Source organism: Tupaia chinensis, unplaced genomic scaffold, assembly GCF_000334495.1.
Source record: "Tupaia chinensis unplaced genomic scaffold, TupChi_1.0 Scaffold148234_1, whole genome shotgun sequence".
NCBI classification, from domain to species: Eukaryota; Metazoa; Chordata; class Mammalia; order Scandentia; family Tupaiidae; genus Tupaia; species Tupaia belangeri.
This window is the reverse complement of record NW_006208084.1, coordinates 4,741,217-4,760,878: the sequence shown is the minus strand read 5'-3', so window position 1 is coordinate 4,760,878 and position 19,662 is coordinate 4,741,217. Positions and strand designations below refer to the sequence as shown.

At 39.1% G+C, this 19,662-nt stretch overlaps 1 protein-coding gene across 5 annotated transcripts in view; it reads left to right on the top strand.

Annotated features, from left to right (window-relative positions):
• The window catches only part of RIC8B (RIC8 guanine nucleotide exchange factor B), a 129,595-nt gene that overhangs the window by 77,330 nt on the left and 32,603 nt on the right, over window positions 1-19,662 (top strand). For all 5 annotated transcript variants that reach the window (XR_003548177.1, XR_337633.2, XM_006170355.3 and 2 more), the window contains exons 5-7: window positions 708-936; window positions 1,666-1,761; window positions 10,433-10,577. Coding sequence is in view for 3 of the 5 variants with exons in the window: in XM_006170355.3 (XP_006170417.1) it covers window positions 708-936; window positions 1,666-1,761; window positions 10,433-10,577 (470 nt within the window). In the remaining 2 variants the exon portion in view is untranslated. The remainder of the gene's footprint in view (window positions 1-707; window positions 937-1,665; window positions 1,762-10,432; window positions 10,578-19,662) is intronic.

Here is a 19,662-nt window from a genome sequence, read left to right as displayed (position 1 = left end):
GGAATGCCAAAAATATTATACAAGGTTTGGGTTCCCCCTACTGGTGTGCATCCTAGACTCATGAATTCATTAGTACATACTAGAAGGACCTAGAGATAGAGATTAGAAATAACTATGTTATTTAAAGAGACCTGATGTTGAGATAGGGAGAAGCACCATTTCCCCTTTCCTGCAAGTGTCTTACCAAAAAATTAAGATGATGTAAAAATTGTATTTTCTACATGTAGAAAGAACAAGAACTTAATCCTTCAATATTTGGTTTTAAATGTTGTCTCTCTGATAAGCTGCTTATATGCAGTGCCTCTCAAATGCTTTATGTTATAATCTAAGAAATAATAATACACCAGTGGATCTACAAAAGGATTTAAAATCCCAAGGAAAAAATTTAAAACTAGCATTTTTGTCATAATAAAATTGAAGAGCAGGCATGAAAGCTCACTAATTTTTGTTTTAACATTTCAGAAAATGACATATCATCTGATGGTGTCTGTCCATTTAACATCTGTTCTTCCTAATTTGTCATATGTGTATTTGAAACTGTTCTTTACTTTCTATCTTAATAAATGCCAAGTAATATTCATGGCTCGTTTTGAAAGAGAAAAATTTTAATTGACTCCTAAAAGTCTCTTCTGAACTTCTTATTGTGTTTGTATTTTAAAGGACTATTCCATCAAATTAAATTATTGTATTTTTAAATTACTTTTTAGCAATGCAGTCAACCTTTTAAGCAATGTTCCGGTCTCTTGTTTGGATGTTCTCATTTGTCCATTAACCCATGAAGAAACAGCCCAAGAGGCAACGACTCTAGATGAACTGCCCAGTGAAAAAACAGCTGAGAAGGAAACAGTTTTGAAAAACAATACCATGGTGTACAATGGTATGAATATGGAAGCTATTCATGTTTTACTCAATTTTATGGAGAAGAGAATAGACAAGGTAAGATTGGTAAAATGGAAGCCTTGGGAAGATACTTACGAAGAATGTAAATGTGCCATGTGCATGAACACAACACAGAGCATGATTTTGTATCTTAGCCTATTTTCATAGCTTACATGTTGTGTAATTATACTTTGAAAAGCATCTTATTATATAATATATGATAAATTGCTGTTTTTTAATGCTGAAAATTGTATTCATACAACACCAACATTGTGCGTGAAAACAAAGGAAAATTTACTGTTCCATGTAGGTACTTTGTAAGTTCTACAGGTAAAAATTATCCCTCCAAAACTTGATACTTTCCAATACCTAAAAGACATCTTTAAAAAAATTAAAAAGACACTTTAGTTGTCATTTCTTTATGTGTTCATTTTGTCTGGCCTGTAACTTGTTTTGTCAGGTAACTATTGTAAAAGGCAGCAAGGTAGCATAGATTGGTCACCAAAACGTTTGCCTCATTTAAGCCCATTGGCTAAGTCAGTGGGAATCCTGGAGAATTTAGAAAAACCCAGGAAGAAGAGGGGGTGGGGGAGGAACTAGACATTAGTAAGCATGAAACAGCTGATAAAATCGAAATATTGTTAGTAAAATTAATTTTAACATAGTTTGTAAGCTTTGATAATATAAAATGCACCCCTCACTCCCAGTATTAATATGCTATATTACATGGAGGAAAATACTACTATTAGAAACTAAACTAATGGGGCATGTATGTTTTCTTTATAGGGAAGCAGCTATAGAGAGGGTCTAACTCCAGTTCTCAGCTTATTAACAGAATGTTCCCGAGCCCATCGAAACATCAGAAAATTTCTCAAAGATCAGGTAACTGCTTAATGTATATAACATCTCAAAGTTAATCTCTTGTGTGTTCTTAAACATAGAATTAATGAGTTGGGTTCTTTCATAATGGTTTTCTTTCAGAAAATCAGAAACTTAGAAAAGTTTATCTTTGGAGTCTTCCTAATCCAGAAATAGATGAACTTGTATCTTATTTGAGTCATTTATTCACTTATTCAGTAAATGTTTATTGAAATCTACATTTGCTATGTTCTTTTTTTTTTTTTTTTTTTTTTTTTTGGAGAGATTTTTTTGCTATAGGGTGCGTGCGCTCGCTAGACAGACAGAGACATAGAGACAGAAAGTGAGAAATCACCCCCCAGGGGAATGGCCATGCCGCAGTCCCTTCTCCTCTGTTCTCCTCTCGGGATCTTGGACATGCACGCACACGCGCCCGGCGTGAGTTTTAAGCCACCGGGTCCGGGATGCGAACCGCGGTCAACTACGTGGGAGTCCAGCAACATAGCCATTACGCTAACTGTACATTTGCTATGTTCTAAGAATTATTCTGCACATTGAATGACAGGTGAAGTCTTTGCACTTTGGGAGTTTATTTTTTAGTGTGGGGACAAAGTAACCAAGTTGGGACCAGCAGATGGAGTAATGGCTATGTCGCTGGACTCCCATGTAGTCGACCGTGGACACTCTTCATCAGTGTCTACTGTCTATTTACATCTATACCATCATATGCTTTGTCTCTTCCAAGGCAATACTTTCCTGTCTCCATCTCCACTCCTTGAGTGATTCTCATTCAGGAATTATGGTTTTGAAAATCACTTACATACTGATAACTCCCAAATTTTTATTTGTAACTTTCACCTATTCCTTGTGTTCTAGAGGTATATAAGGAACGGCATATTTATCTCCTCCCTTTGAATGTGTAGTAGGTAGCCTTACCTTTTTTTCGTGTTTGTTTGTTTGTTTTAATACAGATTTTTGCTACAAAGTATGTATGCTCACTGGAGAGACAGAGATTAAAAGGAAGAAATCACCCTACAGGGGGATAGCCACACCTCAGTCCCTTTTCCTCCCTTCTCTTCTAGGGATTTTGGGCAGGTGTGCACACACTCCTGGCATTAATTTCAAACCACCAGGTTGAGATTTGAACCATGGTAGGCCACATCGGAGTTCAGTGCCTTAATCACTATGCCACCTGCTGGCCCCGTTATCTTAAATTTTATTATTTCCCAAACTGTTACCTTCATTGCCCATCCCCTAACCTTTTTCTTCCCCTTTTCTCTCCATTTCAGTATATTGTGTCACCATTCACTTCACTGTTCATTTACCACCATAGAGACTTTTTCCTAGTAAGTGAAGTAGGTTTCTTTTTCCCCAGCATACTTATAGTCAGAATTTACTAAGTACCCTTGTAGAGCACATCAATAGATAGTACTGATGGGGAGAGATTATAAAGTAGGGTATTGGGGCAGCAGATGATGTAGTGCTTATGTTGTAGGACTTGGATAAGGCTGACCACTGTTCAAGTCCTGGACTTGGTGGTTTGAAACCTAGGCCAGGAGCATGTATGTGCAGACCCAAGATCCCAAGAGGAGCATGGAAAAGACAAGACTGTGGCGTGGTCATCCCCCGTGGGGGGGTGATTTCTCATTTTTCCTCTCAGTGTCTCTCTGTCTCTTAACAACACATAGGCCCTAAGGCAAAAACCTCTTAAAAAAAAAAAAAAAAGAAAAGAAAAAAAAAAAGAAAAGAAAGTAGGGACTCTATCTGGCACCAGCTCTGTAGCCAAGTGCTTAAGGGAAATGGGTCCCACATAACCCACCGTGGTTTGAATCCTGACTCTTAGTGGCTAGAAAACAAAATCCCAGCAGGATGGACAAATGGAAGAGAATGGATTGTGGCATGACCACACCCCATTGGGGGTGCTCTCTCCCTCTCTCTCTCCATCTCTTGGTCTCTCTCTAGCAAGTGCACATGCACTCTAGGCACTAAAAAGAAAGTACTGACTTTAATCTTTGAGGAATTTACAATCTGTTGAAAAAAGAGAGCTGCTCCATGACCTGGTGACTAAGGCAGATGATCCCGTATGACCAACCATGCAGTTTTAGTCCTGGACCCGGCAGTTTGAGAATCATTCCATGTGCATGTGTGTGCCTGCCCAAAATCGCAAAGGGAGGGAGAGACAGAGGATAAGGGGTTGTAGACTGACCATACCCAATGGGGAGTGCTTTCTCCTCCTCTTCTCTCTGTCTCGCTCTGGCAAGTGCACACACTGTCAAGCACAAAAAAAGAAAAGAGTGATACCATAAAGTATGAATAATCCTCTAAGACCCAGTAATTAATTAATTAAGATCATTTTCAAGTTTGGAGTTGGTGAAAAATAATAAATGAAAATACTTTGTTTTCTTTTTTTTTTTTTAATAGGATCTAGTTCAGTTAAACTGTATAGGTTTTACTATCTCTAACTAGGACAGCCAGAAACACCTATTAGTTAAACAGCTTCATTATATGGAGGCCTTAGGCTATATACTATATAGGTAGAAAAGATTATGAGAGCTTCTCTTTGTCCTCAAGAAACTGCAATATAAGGAAGGAAGTGAAACATAAGAAGTAAGAAGGTAACTAAAAAGATAAGGTATAAGATGGAAATCAGGGGAACCAGCAGTTAGCGTAATGGCTATGTCGCTGGACTCCCACGTACTCAACTGTGGTTCACGTCCTGGACTCGGTGGCTTAAAAAACCCACGCCGGGCACGTGTGCATGCGTGCCCAAGATCCCGAGAGGAGAATGGAGGAGAAGGGATTGCAGCGTGGCCATCCCCCCTGGGGGTTGATTTCTCACTTTCTGTCTCTCTGTCTCTCTCTGTCTGTCTGGCGAGCACACACTCCCTATAGTGAAAAACCTCTCTCAAAAAAAAAAAAAAAAAAAGATGGAAATCAGCTTTTCTTCTGAGGAGAATGCAGCGTAGGCTGTGATGATCAAGAAAAGTAGAACTTAAAGTACTAAAAGATTAGCTTTGATAATAATGTAAATGGAACCATGGTTAATTAATGATTGTGTCATGTAGTGAGTATCTGATTAAATACAGCTCACACATATTGAAAAGGAATTGGTTTGAGAATCTGTTTGGGGGCAGATACTGTAGAAAGGAAACCAGATAACAGAAATTACTGACTCAGGGTATATTAGTCTGGAGAGGCTTACAAGAGGAGCCGGACAAAATCTGTCAAAGGTGAAATTTGTTGGAGCTTAGCATTTGGGGCAAAATACATAGGCAGTTTGGGAGTGGTATATAATAGTAAGAGCAGCAAAATACCATTAAAAAGTTGTTTTTAGGAACCCAGAATATAGTTACCCGAATTTTCTTGTGATAATCTCTGTTGGTAGATTCTGTACTCCAGGTACTATAGACTTATACTAGATGAAGTCACATTTCATTCTTCTAGAAATGCGAGATGAATTCATATGGTTGGCTTAATCAAATAAGAATTTAATTTGTGATTACTTTGTATCTAGCATTGTACTCTACCTGGCTAGAGATATTGAAATAGGGATTCTCTAAGTACTTTGATTATATAACTCAGTTTTCTGAAATTTGACTTACATTTTTGTTTACAACTTTTTTTTTTGTTAATTTTTCATTTTTTTTAGTTTGCTGTAGGCTGCAGGTTCTTGCCAGAGAGAGAAAGAGAGGGGGAAGAATGAGAAATCACTCCCCCACCAGGGTGACAGCCAAACCATAATCTCTTCTCCATTCTCCTCTTAGGCTTTATTTGTGATTTTTGTTTGTTCATTTGTTTGTTTTGTGGTAGGTTTGTATGTGCTTGCCAGAGAGAGACGGTGAAAGGGAAAGCGAGAAACTACCCACCAGGATAGACACACTGCAATTCTTTCTCTTCCTGGGATTCTGGAAACGCACCCACATGTACCCAGTGTGATTTTCAAGCCTCCAGGTCTAGGACTCAAACCATGGTTGACCATATGGAAGTCCAGCGCCTTAAGCACCATGCTGCCTGCTGGCCCTCCTCTCAGGATTTTGGGTATACACACACACACATGTACCCAGCGTGTTTTTCAAGCTGTCAATCCTGGACTTGAACTGCACAATTGGCTATGTGTGATCCAACCTCCTTAACCACCATGCCACTAGCTGGCCCTGTTTACAGCTTTCGATCTAGTGTCTCCAGTACCTCCTGGTATGTGGTAGACACTCAATATAGAAAGAGAAAGAACAAAGAACGGCTGTTGAATAAATAAAAATATATATATGTATATTAAGGGTCTGGCATATAATAGGTGCACAGTAAATTATTATTATTTGACTCTATCTTCCTTTCCTAGCATAGTGCCTAGTTTATAGAATTTACTTTAATTAAAAGTTAATAAAAGTGGGACCAGCAGATGATGTAATGGTTACATTGCTGAACTCCCATGTAGTAAACCACAGTTCAAGTCCTGGACCCAGTGGCCTAAAACCCACACCAGGCGTATGTGTGTGTATGCTCAAACTCCTGAGAGGAGAATGGAGAAGGAATTGCGATGTGGCCATCCCCTCAAGGGGTGATTGTCTCTCTGGCAACTGCAGGCTCCTATAGCAAAAATCTCTAAAAAATAAAGTTAATAAAAGTTACTAAAATTAATTCATTTTTCCTTTGATTTGCTGATAGTTATTAAGTAACTATAATATGCAAGGCACTGGGAAGAGAGCAACAAATAGAACCAAGAAATCCCTGCCCCAGTGATACTTAGTCTTATGGATAGAAGCAGACAGTAAACAGATAAATAATACACTGTGTCAGGTGGTGGTAAGTTGTTACAATGAAGACTAGCAGAGTTTGCGGTGGGGTGGTAAAAAAGAGAATGCCAGGCCAGCAGATGGCATGGCGGTTAAAGTACCTGAGTTCCACATGGCCAGCTGTATGATTTTAGTTCTAGACCCAGTGGATTGAGGGACATGCTGGGCATGTGTGCATGCATGCCCAGAATCCCAAGAAGAGAATGGAGGAGAAAAGACTCTATTGTGGCCATCAGGTTGATTTCCCATTTCCCTTTCTCTTGTGGGTACATGTGCCTTACAGAAAACAAATATAGAGAGAGAGGATCAGGAGATGGCCTAATGGTTGTTGCTAGACTGCCATGTAGTCAACTGTGGTTCAAGTCCTAGACCCAGTGGCTTAAAACTCAAGCTGGGCATGTGTGTGTGCCAAAAATCCCGAGAGGAGAATGGTAGAGAAGGGATTGTGGCATGGCCATCTCCCCTGGGGTGGTTTCTTGCTTTCTGTTTCTTGTGCGCGCGCGCTCTCTCTCTCTCTCTCTCTCTCTCTGTCACTCCAGCAAGTGCACATACCCTACAACAAAAATCTCTTAAAAAAAAAAAAAAGAGAGAATGCTAACCGTTAGTGATATAGGGTGGTCAGGAATTAAGAATTCTTCATTTAATTTTATTTATTATTATTATGTTCTTTTAATTTGCTATAGGGCACATGTGCTCACTAGAGAGAGAAGAAAGAAAGTGAGTTCAGCAACTTAACCACCAGGCCACCTGCTGGTCCCTTAAAGCAATAATTATTTAATTGTATTTTTTTTAATTAAAGAATTCTTTATTTAATGTTATTTATTATTTTTAGTAATGTTTTAATATTTCAAAGGTGGAGCCAACATAATTTGCTGATGAATAGATGTGGGATGTGACTCTAAGGTATTGAGGATATTTTCAAGGTTTTCTACTAAGCAGTTGGAAGAATGGGCATACTATTTAATGACATGGAAAGTTCAGGATTGGGGAGAGCGTTTAGTCCCATTTAAGACATAAATTTGCGAAGTCTATAAAAGTCCAGAGATTAGAGGCAGAGAGTAGAAGAGAATGGGGATGGAGAGTTACTATTGAATGTGTGTAAAATTTCATGTCTATAATATGACTAAGTTCTAGAGATCTGCTATATAATATTGTGCCTATAGTTAATCATACTGTATTGTACACATGAAATTTTGTTGAGTTAAAAAAAAAACGTAGAATTAAATAGTCTAGCAAGACTGAGTCATAATTTGCATTTTAACAAGATCCACAAGTGTTTGATGTGCACTTTACAATCTGAGAAGCACTAGCCTAAAGGTTAACAGGGTGACTTAAGAACACTTTAATTTGGGAACCAGCAGTTGGCGTAATGGCTATGTCGCTGGACTCCCACGTAGTCGACCGCGGTTCGTGTCCCAGACCCGGTGGCTTAAAACTCACGCCGGGCGCGTGTGCGTGCGTGCCCAAGATCCCGAGAGGAGAATGGAGGAGAAGGGATTGCGGCGTGACCATCCCCCCTGGGGGTGATTTCTCGCTTTCTGTCTCTATGTCTCTCCCTGTCTGTCTGGCGAGCGCACGCGCCCTACAGTGAAAAATCTCTCCAAAAAAAAAAAAGAAAGAAAAAGAACACTTTAATTTGCTCTGTGATCATCCTGTAAGTAGCGTGGTAAAAGCATATTTTGTATTATGGATTTTATGTTGAATATTCCCTGTATAGATATACAAATTTATCATAATCTTTTTGTTTTGAGGTATTTGACACAGGGCGCATATGCTCAGCAGAGAGAGGGAAAGTGAGAAATCATCCCCCGGAGGAACAGCCACATCTCCATCCCTTCCCCATTCTCTCAAGATTTGGGGCATGCACACACAGGCATCTGGTGTGGTTTTCAGACTGCCAGATCTGGGACTCTAACCATGGTCTGCCATATGGAAACACAGCACTTTAACCACCATGCTACCTGCTGGCCCCTGATTTATCAGTCTTAAAAAATTGTAATCATAAAAAAAATTATAATTTTAAAGGGGCGAAACAGTGGTGCAGCAATAAAACCCAGAGGTGGGCAGTCAGCCCACCTGGGATGGTTCCGAGTTTGTTTCCAGACACCCTCCTCAGTATGCTAGGCATATGTGTGTTGATGATCCAGGACTGGCTGAGGCTGGGGGTGTATTGTGGCATCAAGACTCTGTTGGCAGCTCTTGCTCTCTCTCTGGCTGAGAAGAAATAAAGGAAAACTTGGCGACCAGCAGATGACATAATGGTTGTCGCTGGACTCACATGTAGTAAACCATAGTTCAAGTCCCAGATCCGGCAGCTTGAAAATCACACCAGGCTTATGCACATGCATGCCCAAGATCCCAAGAGACGAGTGGAGGAGAAGGGATTGCAGCATGGCCATCACTCCTGATTTCTCACTTTCTGTCTTTCTGTCTCTCCTATGAGTGCACACACCCTGTAGCAAAATCCCTCTTTAAAAGAAGAAGAAGAAGAAACTTAAAAAGAAAAATTATAACTTTAAAAATGAAAGTTGGCCAGCCAGTGGCCTGGTGGTTAAGGCAGCTGGATCCACATGGCCAACTGTACAGTTTGAGGCCTGGACCCAGCAGCTTGAAAAACACCAGGCTCATGTGTGTGCATGCATACCCAAAATCTCAAAAGGAGAAGCAGGAGAGAAGGGATTGCAGCTGTCCATTCCCTATGGGGATGCTTTTATCTCTCTGGTGAGTGCACATGCCCTCTTACAAATTAAAAAATATTAATAATAACTTAAAAAGTGAGTCCATTTTAACATAATCACTGCCCATACTTTATGGTCATAGCCCTTTATAAAATCCTGTAATACATTACTTTTTAGTAATTAAAAAAAAAAAGTCTGAAGGTCAGGGAAGAAATCAACATAAAGATATAGTTCAGGGAATCATCAGGATATAGAGGCTGTATAAAGCCACAGAACAGTGAAATCACCAATAGAGTGAGTGAAAATAATGAATAAGAGTTGCCCAAAGATTCAACTCTTGAATATTCCAACATTCACAGAACAGGAAGAGAAAAGAGTCTATAAAATAGTGATGAAGGTCATGTTACTACCTCCTTATCAGGTTACTATAGGATTGAAAATAATATATGTGGCCCAGCCTAAGTGGTGTAGTTCATAGTGTACTGGACTGCAGTGCTGGAAGCTACATGACCCACTGCAAGTCTGGATGCCTGGGCTGGCCTACAGATATGCCAGGACCGTCCTGGGAATACCCAGTGTCTAGAGAAGGCGGAGGGCTGCAGAAAGGAGATCAAGTGTGACAAGACCCTGTTAAGGGTGCCTTCTCTCTTTCTCTCTCATGTGCACATGCACATGCTCTCCATCATAAAATTATAATGTATGTATATCATCCTCTTAGCATCTAGAACATTATAGAAAGTACCCAATAACTAATAGCCATTTTTATTATGACATTAAACAACTAGAAAGCATAAATACAGAATTTTTAAATAAATAATGAAAACACTGCAGGACATAAAAGAAAGTGAACATTAACATGACACAGTGTTAAAGAAATCTCTGTGGAAGAAAGAGAAACTTGACTCAGACTTTAAAATAGATTTTGGTAGGGGCAAGTAGAAGCATTTCAGGTACAGAGATGAGTAAAAACAGAGTGTATTTGAGGATAGCATGGTGGTTCAAACAAAACCTCATTACAGGCATGAAATTATTTGAGGTCTGTTTTTTTGTTGTTGTTCAATTCATTTTATTTTAAAGCTAACCTGTATTTACTTTAAAAAAATATTTTTCTGCTTATAAAAAACTAAGCCCTGTAGACATTACATAACTGACCAGTTGCATGGTACCATCCTCCTTTTCTCTAGTACCCTCGATTGATGATGGGTTTTGCATTTGTGCCATCAGGTTTTACCACCATTGAGGGATGTGACTAATCGACCTGAAGTTGGCTCAACTGTGAGAAATAAGCTGGTGCGCCTCATGACACATGTTGACCTTGGAGTCAAGCAAATTGCTGCTGAATTCCTTTTTGTCCTTTGCAAAGAGAGAGGTAGGTTAAACTCTCTTTGTCCTCTGCTTTTACTCTTTTGGAGAGAAATTTTCTTTTTAAGTGGTCATCTTAATTCACTGTTTCCACGGCTTACTGTATCTGTCTGTTCTAGTCGAAGAACTGAGGAAATCATAAAAATTAAGAATTTGAAAGCATTACATATGCTTCTGAATTGAGACATGCAGAGACAGGTATATTACCAAACACATTCACATTTAAACTTTGCCTCCTGTAGTCTCAACTCAAGGCTTCTTAGTACTGATGGGGCAGGACCTGGAACCATTCTGAAAAGACTGCTTAAGTAATTTAGGCATTACTAGTTTGATAACCAGGCAGAGACCTGGGTTAGTTCCCCTAGTTAATTCTTCTTAAAGTTAAAGCTATCGTAGTTGAGGTTTTTCACTAAGTTCTTCAGTTAATAAGTTGTTATTGATTGTAAGCTACATAATGTAGCAGAAGTACAAAAATAAGATAGGCCCATTACCCTTGAGACAAGGGTAAGATAGTAAAGACTAATGTTAACTATACTATTGGGGCCAGCAGGTGGCATGGTGGTTAAGGCGTTAGACTCCCACATGGCCCACTGTGGTTTGAGTCTCAGACCTGGCAGCTTTCTTTCTCACTTTCCCTCTCTGGTGAGCACATGTGCCCTATAGCAAATTAAAAAGCAATAATAATAGTAGTAATCATTTTAAAGTAAATTGATTTTTTTAAAAAGACACTCTAAAGTAACTATACTATAGTATAATATGTACTACTCTGTAAGTTCATATAAAGTGATTGTCTACTGGAATAGATTCAGCAATTAAAAATATTTTTTAGAGATCAGCAGATAGCATAATGGTTACATTGCTGGGCTCCATCTAGTCAACTACGGTTCGAGTCTTAAACCTGGCGACTTAAAATTCATGCTGGGCATGTGTGTGTGCATGCCCAACATCCCAAGAAGAGAATGGAGGAGAAAGAATTGCAGTGTAGCCATCCCTCACAGGGGTGATTCCTTGCTTTCTGTCTCTGTGTATCTCTCCAATGAGCACATGCACCCTATAGCAAAATCTCTCAAAAAAAGAATTTTTGAATTGTATAGATTCTATCCTCTATAAAGGGCAAGTTCTCCAAACAAGACACTTTGACTAAATTATTCAGATATTCTCACCTATTTCTTTCTTCTTCACTAGTTTATAAATATACTAATATAAAATTCTACCTAAGGGCCAGCAAGTGGTACGGTATTTACGGTATTGGACTCTCACGTGGAGGTTTGACCCTAGATCTGGTGGCTTGGAAATTATGCTGGGTACTTGTGCTTGCATGCCCAAAATCCTGAGATCCTGAGAGGAGAAGGGATTGCTGTGTGGCCATCTCTCCTGGGAGGTGATTTCTTACTTTACCTTTCTCTGTCTCTTAAAATACACACACACACACACACACACACACACACACACACACACACACACAGAGAGAGAGAGAGAGAGACACATAAAAAAAAAAAATCCATTTAGGCAGATTTTTTTTTAAATATTTTTTAAAAGTACCCCCTTTTTTTTAAATGGGATAGAGAATTTAGAGATGAACATTTTACTCACTTCTCTCAGAACCTTTTCTCAATTATATTCCTGTTTGTTTGTTTGTTTGTTTATTGAGAGAAGGTTTTTTTTGCTATAGGGCATGTGAATTTGCCAGAGACAGAAAGCAAGAAATCGCCCTTCAAGGGGGATAGCCATATTGCAGTCCTCCTCCATTTCCTTTGGGATTTTGGGCATGGATGCACACGCACCCAGTGCGAGTTTCAAACCACCTGGTCTGGGACTCGAACCAAGGTCAGCCATGTGGGAGTCCAGTGATGTGGACCATTACACCATCTTCTGGTCCCGGCAAGCTTCATTTCGGACTTGTTGATTGAAGCATGTAAGTTCCTATTGAGATGGTAAGTTAGCAACACAATATGATCATTATTAAAACTGGTGATAGCTATTTTAAACTGCATGACATTTTGTAGAAAATCTCATTTAATCTCATAAGGACACTTTAAGGGAAATATTATTTCAGTTTTATAAATGAAGCAATATTGGCACTTAAGAGCCTTTCAGTAACTTTCTAGAGTTAAGACAGTTTCTTAGAGCAGGAGCCTATATGTGAGGCCTGTCTTCTTTCCATTTTACCATATTTCCTCTTATGATAATTAGCTATTATTATAGACATTTTTTACTTTAAATTATCCTCCTCTTTGATGGCTTTGAAAAATTTTAGTGTCTTGAAATGAAGTGATTAGCATATGTCTTGTATATAGTTATCTATAAGTATTGACTGAACTGAACCAAGTTTTCTATGAGAAATGAGCTTTTTTTAAAAAATGCAACTATTTGAGGACCAGCAGGTGGTGTGGTAGTTAAGGCGCTGGGCACTCCCGCATAGCTGACCATGGTTCAAGGCCTTTACCTGGTGGCTTGCTTTCTCACTTTCCCTCTCTCTATTTCTCTCTCTCTCTGTATATCTCTCTCTGGTCAAATTAAAATAAATTAATGAATAAATAAAATTTTAAAATAATTCTTTTTTAAAAAAATGATTGTATGTGTGTATCTATATATAAATCTAAACCACACATGTATATCATGTATATCTCTGTTCATTAAAAATGTTTACCAAAATACTATGCATTGTCACTTTGTAGTAAGATTAATAGTAGTTTGTTTTTGTGTGTATATTTTTTCTTTTTATAAAAAAGAATTATTTCTTTAATTATACATATATTTTTTCTTAATTTGCTCTAGGGCATGTGCATTCATAAGAGAGAGAGGGAGTGGGAAAGCAAGCTGCCAGGTCCAGGACTTGAACTGTAATCAGTCATGTGGGAGTCCAGTGCCTTAACCACCATGCCACCTGCTGGCCCCTTTTATTTTTCAAGGTTTTTTTTATGATTTTTCTACACCAAACATGCATTTCTTGCATACTTTTTAAAAGTTTTAAGGGGGAGGGAGTTACTTTCTTCAATCTATATACAATACTTACACCACTGTCTTTCATACTTTAACTTTTTTTTTTTTTTGAGAGGCTTTTTGCTATAGGGTGTGTGTGCTTGCCAGAGAGAGACAGAGAGACAGAAAGCGAGAAATCAACCCCTAGGGGGGATGGCCACACCGCAGTCCTTCTCCATTCTCCTCTCGGGATCTTGGGCACGCACGCACACACGCCTGGTGTGAGGTTTTTTTGTTTTTTGGTTTTTTGGGTTTTTTGGGAGAGATTTTCACTATAGGGTGCGTGCGCTCTCCAGACAGACAGAGAGAGACATAGAGACAGAAAGCGAGAAATCACCCACCAGGGGGGATGGTCACGCTGCAATCCCTTCTCCTCCATTCTCCTCTCGGGATCTTGGGCTCGCACGCACATGCGCCCAGCATGAGTTTTAAGCCACTGAGTCCCGGACGCGAACCGCAGTCGACTATGTGGGAGTCCAGCGACATAGCCATTACGCCAACTGCTGGTTCCCCTGGTGTGAGTTTTAAGCCACCGGGTCCGGGACTTGAACCGCAGTCGACTACATGGGAGTCCAGCGACATAGCCACTACACTAACTGCTGGGCCCAACATCTTGAAAAATAAATCTCTTTTTCATATATCATACTATCCACTCAGTCTTCAACTTGCTATGGGCCTTCTCCTAACATCCCCTACCCTGCCCCCTAGACTCCACCGAAAATGCTTTCAGAAAGGTTATACATTACCTAATTTTCAAAGGCAATGGAAATTTTTGGGTCTTCATTTTACTACATGTCTCATAACAGTTAACACTACTGACCACTCTATTTCTGTGTTATCACACACTTCTAGATGTCCTTTGACCTTTCTGTTCATTCTTTTCAGTCTCATTTGCTAACTCTACCTCTGTCTGTGTTTAATTTTTGCTATTCCCGCCCCTTTCTCACTTTACATTGATCCCTGAGTAATCGCATCCTCTTTCTTGGCATCTCCTTCAAACTATTTGCTGAATAGCTCCCCACATTTGTGTACCTCTAGCCCAGCCTTGCTTCTGAACCTGCTTATATCTTTCCACCTGCTTTGTGCCATTTTCACTTATCTCTGTTTTCAAAGCTTTTGACAGTTGTCATGTCCTCCTACCTGTTTATTTGTTGAACTTACATTCTAGACATCAAGTTTCTGCAGGCAAGAGATCATGTCTTACTCATCCTTAGATCTTCAGTGCTTAACAATGTACTTTACAGTTAGTAGGTACTCCATTAACAGTTTAAGAATTACTTTATTTCATTTTATTTATTAGTATTATTTTTTAGTTTGACCAGAGAGAGAAAGAGAGGGAAAGTGAGAAAGCAAGCTGTCATATCTGGGACTCAAACTGCGGTCAAGCACCTTAACTACCATGCCACCTACCAGCCCCCATAGATATTTAATAAAAGAGCAACATTTGTTCTGTCTTTAAATTCAGTTTAGTAAATACACTATCTTGTGTATTTCTCCACATAAAGGAACATTTTCAGTACACTATGGTCAGCACCCTAAGCTAGGATTGTGCCAAGAATTACAGCAACCTGAAAAAAGAGAATGACTAGGGGGATCAGAGAAGGTATTCACAGAAGATGTCAAGAGAAATGGGAACTAGCCTTGGTATGTACAGAACAGAGACTCCTGGAAGAAATCTACTGTGAGAAATCTATAACATGGGAGACAAGTTGGAAAAGACAGAGGCTAGAAAATGAAGAGCCCTTTAGGCCTCATTTTGGAATTTTAGATTAGCCTTTAGAGGAGACAGTAGAGGTTTTATCTAGAAGAGTGATAAAAATCGTGTTTTTGCTTTAAGACATGTTGGGTAGTTGTTGGAACAAGTAACGGAGGGATATAAGGTTGGAAATTAGCATGCTGTTGGGTCGTCAGAAAAGTCACGATGTATTTTTCTCTGCAAAATGTGCCATGACTTTTGTGACAACCCAATAGAGGAAGCTACTACCATGAATTTCTGAGAGTTCCAGTATTGGACTAAAAAGAGAAGGATTTACACAGAGAAGGGGGAGCGAATGGTCTCTAGGTAGAGTTTAGTTCTGCTGTTGTTTCTTCTTGGTAAAAATCAGAAACTCTTGCTTTTATGCTTCACAGAGTATGGTAAAAACCCACGTTTATATGAGCATTAACACTGTGACTACTAGTGCAGTTCTGACTTCGCACAGTCTGCTGTGGTCACTTTTCTTCTGATCATAGTGCCTTCTAGCACCTTGATATGATAACGGTCGAATATTTCATGCATCTTCTGACTGCTGAATACTGTCATTACAAAGCATTTTTGCCTAACTACATGGATGATTACTATGACAAATAACAAATATGTTTGTGTTTCCCTTTTTTGTTTTAAAAGATCACCAGAAAAATCTTTTGATTGACTTAGCAGCTCACTTCAGCATCCAAATTCAGTCTTTCTTTACTACTTTCTCAGTACTAAATAGGGATCCATATGTATATTTGAAAATGGACTAAAAGCAGCTAGAAACATCCCACCAGTGCCCACTGTGAGGATTTTGTATCCATATGTCTTCCCTTCTCTCTACCCCCCATTTTTAAGTATTTTCTCCTATTAATGAAATTCATTTGATTTTTAAATTATTGACTATGTTGCTATATCTATTATGAAGGCAAGGTATGTCTTAAATCTTCTTTGTAGCCCACATTGTCTGCTAGAGTTGTCACAAAATGTTTGTTCCAGTGAAAGAGCAGAAAATACTATTTTCATAAAAGTCCCAGGGATTTTTTTATTAACTAGCTCTCAGAGGGATTATTTTTGCATAAAGAAAGCAGTTATTTGGTATTCTATTTACTCTTATAACCTTTGTTTTGCTTTGCTTTTCTTTTAATAAGGGAGAGAGAAATATTTTTAACAGGCTCTCCCCACATTGTGATCTTCCCACACCAACTACCCAGTTAGCTAGGGTTCCAGGCATATGCTGCCCTGTGCCTGGAGTGTTTAGGGTGGTCCAGGATACCTGGACCTCCTGTGTGTCTCCTACTGTGCCGGGCACCCTAACCTTTGACACCACTGCTGGGCCAACGTTTGTGTTCCTAAACTATGTATTTTAATCTTTAGCCATTTTGTATCCTTATCATTGTTATTTTGTTTTTTAAGTATATTCATTTAAATTCATTTTAAGTATATTCATTTATATTCATTTATTCGTATCTTAATTTAGACTATCAGCATTTCAGTGAACTTTTTTTTTTCTAGAACTACTGAATGCCCTTACGTATTTTTTTTTGTTTTTTAGATTTTTAAAAAGAATTATTTACTTATTTTATTTGTGGGTTTTTTTTTTTTTGAGAGGTTTTTTACTATAGGGCATGTGCCCTCGCCAGACAGACAGAGAGAGACATAGAGACAGAAAGTGAGAAATCACCCCCCAGAGGGGATGGCCACACCGCAATCCCTTCTCCTCCATTCTCCTCTCAGGATCTTGGGCACACACGCATGCATGCACGCACACGCGCCCGGCGTGGGTTTTAAGCCACCAGGTCCAGGATGTGAACCACAGTTGACTACGTGGGAGTCCAGCAACATAGCCATTATGCTAAATGCTGGTTCCCTATTTTATTTGTTATTTTATTTTGACCAGAGAGAAAGACAGAAAGGGAAAGTGAGAAAGCAAGCCACCAGGTCCGGGACTTGAACTGCGGTTGGCCATGTGGGAATCCAGCACCTTAACCACCACGACACTAGTCGGCCCCTGTTTTTTAGGTTTTTACAATAGGGCAGGTGTGCTCACTGAAGAGAGACAGAGAAAGGGAAAGCAAGAAATCATCTGCCAGGAGGTATGGCCATGCCGCATTCCCTTTTCTTCCATTCTTCCTTTGAGATTTTGGGCACACACATGTGCCCAGTATGATTTTCAAGCCACTGTGTTTGGAACTCAAACCACATGGTTGGTCAGGTGGGATCCAGCACCTTAAACACAATGCCACCTGCTGGCCCCAAAACATCCTTACCAGTTATAAGCCTTACCAGTAATGCTTGCAGCGAGACCAACGGTGCTACGTAGATTTAGATCTGTGATCTTTTGTCCTCAGTGAATTTGTGTCTGACCTTGTTATTAAGGTCATGTCTGACTTCCATGAATATCAAGAGTACCTACATAGTTTCCAGACAGTGGCACCCCAGCAAAACAGTTCTTTATAAGGCAGCTTCACATAGGAAGATTCTCTGTTTAGATCCAGAGACCTCCTTGAGTACACCAAGTACACTCTAGCCTGAGATCTAGAACTGGAGCGGGGGGGTAGATTACAGTGTCAAACCCTGGGGTTGGTCACATGTGTTCTCTCTCTTCCTGCCTCTGTCTCTCTCACTTGTGGAAGAAACAAACTTTATAAAAAGAACACCCCTATGCAGTGATCATTCATTTTCTAATAACTCATTAAGGGTTCACTGATTTATCTAAATGACTACATCTTGGGAAGGCACTGATGACAAAAGAGAGCATATTGGATTTATTCATAGGGCTTTCAAGTTGCACCACCATGATCTCTCATTGAATTCTAATATCTTTTCTAATACCCACTGAGAAGTATTACCAGAGAGACCATAGTTACCAATAACTTACTACCAAAAAAAAGAAAGAAAAAGGTTGGGATTAGCATGTGGTGTTGTGGTTAAGGAGGTTGGATCCCACATGACTGACTGCACAGTTTGAGTCCTGGGCTTGGCAGCTTAAGAAACATGCTATATAGGTGAATGTCCAAAATCCCGAAAGGAAGGAGAGGTGGAGAAGGGACTGTGGCATGACCATTCCCCCTAAGGAATGCTTTCTCATTTCCTCCAGCTCCAGCGAGTACATGTGCCCTCTGACAATTTTTTTTTAAATGGTTGAAAATTACTATTTTAAATTTTATTTCATCTATTTCCATTTCTATTATTAATCATATGTCCTTTCGTACAAATTCCACCAGTTCACTGTATTCTTTTTTAACTACTTGTTTTCATTGCCGACTAGAGAGTTGTACCCTCTAGTTCAAGCATTTGAAAATGGAACCAACAGCTCTGTCCTGTGATATCCATCCTATATCCTGTCCATGTCCTTTATGATCTCACACTCTTACATACACCTTCTCTTCCCCACGCTTTCCCAGTCCGCTGCTCCTTGCAGGTCCCCAAAGTCATTTGAATTGTACTTCTCTGAATCTTCATCTTTGTCTTTTCTGAAGTAATTTGAATTATAATATTTCAGATGTAGATTTTACTATGACTTTATACAATGCATAGATAAGGGAATGTTTTATGGTTTGTTTCCTCAAGTTATCTTTAGGATGATAACTTTACCAACATTCTGTTGAAAGTAAATTTTGCCAGTTTTTATGTTCTGATTCAATATTCTGTTGTTTACCCTGAAATTGGAAACCTTTCTCCTCCAACCTTATTGGAATAGTTTAAAATTACATTTCTATTTTCTAGGACTTCAGTTGCTTTTTTCATCTGACTTTGAAAAACTGATTACGGCAGATGAAACACAGTTGTCTAAGTGATATAATATACAAAAATAACATCTTAAGGAAGCATTCTTAGTTATTGCTTAATATCTTCCTTAAAGGTGTTTAGAAACCACCAAAATTAAATACATACGTACATACACATATACCTACCTACCTGCCTTTAAAGTTCCCTTGCAAAAGTTTTACGTGTCTGCTCTTTTATAGATACCACCTTATACTGTTGGCAGGGTAATACTTAGAGAAGGACTACCCCAAAATCATCATAGGGTTATTTTTGTTAACTAAGTTGATTCTAAAATGATTGTTTTACTCACTCAATATTACCATAGGGAAATAATGAATTTTTACTTTGTGTACTAGATGTTTCTCTGAGCACTTCACATATATCAACTTGTGGGGTAGATAGTCATTCCAGTTCTACATATTAGAAAACCAAGGTAGGACTGGAAAATATCTTACCCAGGGTCAACTAGCTAATAAATGGCAGAGCCATTAGTGAAATTCAGCCAGTCTAACTCTTGAGTCTGCCTTTTCAGTGGGCTTCATGTGCTTACATATTGTTGCTGACTTTCAAAAAGCAGTAAGTTAGCAGTCTGTTCTATTTGTTGACA